Source organism: Macrosteles quadrilineatus, unplaced genomic scaffold, assembly GCF_028750875.1.
Source record: "Macrosteles quadrilineatus isolate MER2022 unplaced genomic scaffold, UCM_ALF_1.0 Scaffold_6__1_contigs__length_79288215, whole genome shotgun sequence".
In the NCBI taxonomy this organism is placed as follows: Eukaryota; Metazoa; Arthropoda; class Insecta; order Hemiptera; family Cicadellidae; genus Macrosteles; species Macrosteles quadrilineatus.
The window spans coordinates 67,379,950-67,386,197 of NW_026542599.1; the positions used below are offsets into that span (position 1 = coordinate 67,379,950).

Here is a 6,248-nt window from a genome sequence, read left to right on the forward strand (position 1 = left end):
AGTTTTTTCTGAACACGACGATGTATAATATATAGTATTACAGGGACTATAAATAATAAAAATATTTAATTTAAAATTTGGTGTACGGTGCTGCAGGGCTAAACTTGGGCCACTCTTAGTTGGTTTTGTTATAGTGCTCTTTGGAATATTCACCCGCTATATTCAAGTGGCTGTGGTTACCCAAATAAGTTCTTGGTGCATTTGACAGCAGACAACAAACTTCTTCTTCTTCATTAGGCTTCCACATATGTTCTGTTTGTTGTGTAAACATAACCCTGTTTCAACTTCAAGTAGTTTTGTCTTAGTTAGTTTGTGTTTGATTTATTAGTGGATTGTGTAGCAAAATGACTAAACCAAAGGGTGTTTTCAAGAAGCGTACATTCAAAGGGAACCGATATAAAACCAAAGTAATACCTATAGAGCAGGTACAGGAAACACAACCTGGACCTTCAGGCACATCTAGTCCTAGGCCTAGCACTCCGAAATCAACCTCCTCTTCAGTAAGTTCTTCTAGAAAGAAGTTATCTTCAAGTGATACAAAATATAGTGACTTCCAAGGTGATTCTGGCAATGTAATTGTTTCCTTGGAAACACTCATTTCAATGTTTGATGAGGTTTTTTGTAAATGTGGTGCTTCAGTCAGTGTATCGGAAGTTATTTCATCGAGGAATGGTTTAGTAAGTAAGCTGTGCCTAACATGTAATGAATGTGACTTTGGAAATAGTTTTTGGACCTCTCCAGAATGTAAGCCTAGGCCTAATAATATTGGTAAAAATCTGAAGTTGTTTGAGGTTAATGTTAGATTTTTTTACGGGCTCAGGTGCATTGGCAAAGGCCTTGAAGCCGGAAAAATGCTTTGCGCCATGTTGAATCTTCCCCCTCCCAACTTGGCTAGAGCAAAACACACTAAAGTAGTATCAGCATGTTTAGAATTAGTGGCTGAAGAATCAATGCAAAGAGCTACCAAGGAGGCTGTGCAACAAAATGATGGTGACTCAGATATTAGCGTAGCATTCGATGGGACGTGGCAGAGACGCGGTTTCAAGTCAAAGAATGGGGTTGCCACTATCACCAGCATTGACACTGGTAAAGTCCTTGATTTTGAAACTTTGACCAAATTTTGTAGTGGCTGTTCTAAAGCTAAGACCCCGGAACAAAAACAAAAGCATGCACCACAATGTGTCAAAAATTATGAAGGATATAGCGGAGGGATGGAGACGCAGGCTGCAGTAACGCTCTTCAATCGCTCGGAATTAAAACGGAATGTTCGCTATGTCAATATGTTAGGGGATGGAGACTCTAAGGCCTACTCCTGTGTAAAAGAGAGTAAGCCTTATGATGATGTAGATGTATCAAAGCTGGAGTGTGTAGGCCATGTCGAGAAGCGGATGGGTACGCGCCTCCGAAATCTGAAAAAGACAATGGGTGGAAAAGAACTTGCGGATGGTAAGTCTCTAAAAGGGCGAGGGAGACTGACTGATAAAGTCATTGATGAGCTTCAGTCATATTATGGCAATGCAATTAGAGGAAATACAGACAGCCTAGACAAAATGTATAAGGCAGTATGGGCTACCTTTTATCATCGCCTCTCCACCGATGAAAACCCATGTCACTCATACTGCCCACCACCACCTGACACATGGTGTAAATATAGAAAAAACCCAGAAGGGTATGAACACAAAAATCCAATACCTGAACCTGTTATGCAAGCAATAAAATCCATCTATGTAGACCTAAGCAACAAAAACTTACTGAAAAAATGTCTTCATGGGCGTACTCAGAATGTGAACGAGTCGTTCAATAACGTAGTTTGGTGCCGAGTGCCCAAAAATAATTTTGTCGGGAAGCAGACTCTGCAGTTGGGTGTTCAGGATGCTGTAATATCCTTTAATGATGGGAATGTAGGTAGGCTGAGGGTTTTGGAAGAAATTGGTGTCCAAAATTTGGGCAAAAATACCATTTCAGTTCTACAGAAGTTTGATGCGGACCGAATTCGAAAAGCGGACAGGGCTGCGGAACTAATGACCAAGGAGGCAAGAATAAAGAGAAGGAGACAACTGCTAGAAGAAGAAGAGGGCCATGGAGATGACTACTGCCCAGGAGGTTTTTAAGCCATGTGAGTTAACCATTTATTGTGTTTTACCTGGAAAATCACCATAGCAACGGTTTTCTGTGTTTTTCCGAAAATCTATTTTTCCCCTACAAAAGACCCGTTTTCTCAGGAATGGCTGATGCCAGTGACCTGAAATTTTTAACCATGGTAAAATAACTAGTAAGGCATTTGCTGAACTAGAATTATAGCAATTTGACTGTTCCTTTTTATATTATTAAATAATATATGAGTAAAAACGTGGATATTTTTTATATATATTTAAAAAAATTATAATTTTTTTATTTTTAGGGATTGAAGATTAATCCTAGTTCAGTGTACTCTTCTAATGTCAATAAAAAACATATAAAAATTGGAGTTATGTATCATGAGTAGTTTCAGAGATAAAGGGTCATTAATATTGAAAAATTAACATAGGCTCTTATGGGCCGTTCAGCTCCCCTTTTAAACGTATTGAAGAAGTTAGTCCTAATAATAGGAAATATAACTTTTCAACCACTATCTTCAGCATTACAATATCCACAGAACAAATCAAAAGCGTTCATGATCAGGACTAATTGAATAAAGTATTTATCTTCAAAAATACTATCACTATTTGAATAAAACCCATACAATATACATGTACTGTACTTGAGCTCAAATTGAATAAAAACTGTTAAATATTGAAAGCCCACTTATAAACTAGTACATACAATACTTGCTGATAAACCTAAAATAAGAATGTTAGTATGTTTTAATGTTATTTTCATTTTGGCTTTAAATCGTATGTAGCCTATGTTCAACGTTTTAGATCATTACGATGGATGCGTAAAAGGAAGAAATGTCTTTTTGTAGTTTTGTCTTACAAAATGTTCATAGTCCTTATCTTCACATCCATGGACGCTAGATTATAACACAAAAACATTAACCAAAAAATGTACTTACTTCCTAGTAGGTTACGACATATTCAAATACTATAACTTAAAAGCCCATGGTGATTGTTGAGATTTGAACCCAGGACCTCTAGGACCAAAGGCAACTAGAGCTCCCTGAACACTGTAGCGCTGAAGACAGAGTTTATCAATCCATTACCTGCTAGAGCTTTGGTAACCCAACTACGATCAAACAAATTACTGTACATACATTTCATACATACCGCAAACAGTTCGTTACAACGATGCGGCCTGAGCCTTGCCTCGGGCCTTCGCCCATTCCAGCCATAATTGCTGAACAAGATATTAAATGTAAACGACCAATATGTCAGCCCGGTAATTAATGCCCATTGTCTGGGCTTATTAATTTATCAAGCCGGCCTAAGTTGAAAACAGTTAAAAAACGTAATTCCCCGACCATCAATCTTAGGCGTCATTAGTGCTATAAAACTTTACTTTGGTCATTAAATGTGTGTAATGTTCTGAGGTTGCTGATTACTCGGTATTGCGGTGGATGTGGTTATTTAGCTCGGGTTGGAGTTTATTGGCTACATAGGTTAGGTTGGTTAGGTTAGGTTAGGTTAAGCTAGGTTAGGTTAGGTTGGTTAGGTTAGGTTAGTTTAGGTTAGGCTAGGTTAGGTTAGGTTAGGCTAGGTTATGTTAAGCTTCCTAGCCTAACCTAGTTATTGGTTTTAGCGAATTTCCCATTTAGGGAATAGCTATTACTGTAGGTCTAATGGACCTTGACCCGGGACCACTTTACTTTTTCATTTGCGTCTCTCAGAGTCAACAACAGAATCATCATGTGTCACGATAGTTTGAGTAAAAGTGATTCATACGTTCGAACGAATTTGTGAATAAGCGTGATCGAACTATGGGAATTGGGTTTTATGGAGGGTTTTACAGGTCAGAATGAAATATCCCATTTCATCCTGTTTGTAGAGCTAAATAAACTAGTAAGTTAGTGTATGAAGTCGTTTTACGTCTATTGAATCTTACGGAGAGTAAGAGTAAACTGTTGTAGTTTACTTGTTTATAGATATATTTTGATAAAATTTGGAAAATTAATTGATTTCATACTAGACTATTAACTTTTAACCAAAAAATTCACTACGCTTTATTGCGTTCCTTGTAGCAGCAAACCTAAGTGCTCATGGAATATTTTAGTAGAAATCCAACCAGGAAAATGTACTTAGTCTGCAGGTTTGCTGGGGCGGGAGTAGTTTTGTTATATCGTTTACATTATGGATACTGTAGTAGGAATTTAATTTACATAAACCAGCTGTTGCAATTTTTTACCCAAAAAGAGAACATAATTGAACTAGCCTTTTCAAAAAAATTAAATTTGTTGTAAAATAATGTTTTAAACACGTATTTTTACTTCATATCCTAGGACGTTAGGTTCTAGCCCGGAACTTATTTGCACATTACTTCAGGCTATCTCTAGAGGATTGTGGCATTCACATGGATAAAATTCACTGGTGATTGGTGGGAATTGAACCTGGGACCTCACGCTTCGAAGCCCGTGCTGTACCCCTAGACCAACCCGCTTCCAAATCTTTAAACACTACCTAAATAGGTTATAGTTTCCAATTAATTGCTATTCAGTTTGGACTGCTTACAAAAGTTAAAAATTTGTGTGACATCAGCAAACACTCAAGGCTTAACTCAATTATCTTTTTCCTCCAAAACTAGCCACAACTTTAACATTGACGGGAGATGGAATGTCATTTAAGAATCCCTTTTAAAAGGTTCTAATCGTTAACTATTTGCATTGAATTGTGCATGTATTTATTAATTCTGCATCTGTATACACTGTTTTGAATGATACTAGTATGGTTTGATTCACATTTTTTTAAGTGGATTAATATGTAAAAATGCAACTAACATTGTAATTTTTTCAACCATAAATATTTATAAATGTGTATACTATGATAATCATTGTTGAAAACTATTATTTTCTTATTCCAAAAAGAAAAAATTCAGCGAAAGCAGTGTTACACATTTTTAACAAAATATGCTTTACCTATGTCAATGCAGCTCAAATAATAGTGTAACTACGTTACGGCCGTTTCGGCATTGCAATGCCATCGTCATACTACGAAATCTCGGCTGACGTAGCGTCGTTGAAGTTAAAACACATACACACACGAACAATACAAATAACATTACATTTTACAAAATCGATCAGGCCTGTCGTACTAACTGCAACGGTTGACATGTTTACGTTCCGAGCAAAACGCCGACAGCTCAGGGGCTAAAACATGGATTTTAACACATTTTTGACTAGTGATTAAATTTTTATACTAAGATCTCTACTCAGGATCATTTACACTAGTATGTCCAAGATACAAATGTGACAAAAAATAAATGCCGTTCAGTAGCAAGACTAAACTAATCGCCACGTTCGGCCACTTCCGCTTGTAAATAGCCACTTGAATGACCCCAACGATAAACTCGCATGTAATTGTAATTTCGATCGGCGAAAATCGGCAACCACAATCCGACTCAAACACAAAAAACGTTCGATCACGCAGCGATCCCGATCAGAGTTGACATTCTTGCATTAATAAGAAAGTAAATTAAAGTGATAGACGACAGATAGTGAAATAAATCAAACCTTAACCACTTCGATACCATCTTGAGTTATACCTTACATTAACAAAAGGCGAGCTTATTTAGGTGCCAAATTGCTAATGCATATTTATACGAGTAATGGCATTTATTTGTTATACGAGATTACATCGCGAATGAAAATTAGACAGCGGGAAATTATCGTAGGCTTCTTGAGATTCTGGTGTCACTGTTGTTTATCATCATGAATATGAATCCCCGAAATCAACGGGGAGAAAAATTAAACGTGAAATAGATATTGAAATTAATTTTCCTAATGAACACCCACCAGATTTCATTGTTTGGCGCCAAAAGTAGTTTTCTGCTAGAGCAAGTGTGAGTTAAAGCCCGGTAATTGTTTGGTGGGTGTTCCCCAGCAATAAACATCGCAACAATGCTGAATGTAAGAAAATATGAGCTTCGTAAATATACAAGACTAATTTGGGAACTCCGAAACCACTTTTAATTGGATAGAAATGGATTTGAGATTGTTTTGGGAGAGAGGAAGAATTGTTAAATAGTCTTGCGCCTAGTAACCACAAAAATTTGTATTTAATCGGTAAGATTTGTTTACCCAATTATCCTGTTTTTAATTTTTTTAACTTTATACAATA

At 36.8% G+C, this 6,248-nt stretch overlaps 1 protein-coding gene across 1 annotated transcript; it reads left to right on the top strand.

Annotated features, from left to right (window-relative positions):
* The first annotated feature begins 851 nt into the window (after positions 1–851).
* Positions 852–2,111, top strand: LOC128997596 (uncharacterized). The gene has a single exon (XM_054423235.1). The coding sequence runs from the start codon at positions 852–854 to the stop codon at positions 2,109–2,111; it is 1,260 nt and encodes a 419-aa protein (XP_054279210.1).
* The last annotated feature ends 4,137 nt before the right edge of the window (positions 2,112–6,248 follow it).

Coding starts and splice junctions, on each gene's coding strand:
- LOC128997596 (XM_054423235.1), top strand. CDS start 852: ATGCTTTGCGCCATGTTGAATCTTCCCCCTCCCAACTTGGCTAGAGCA.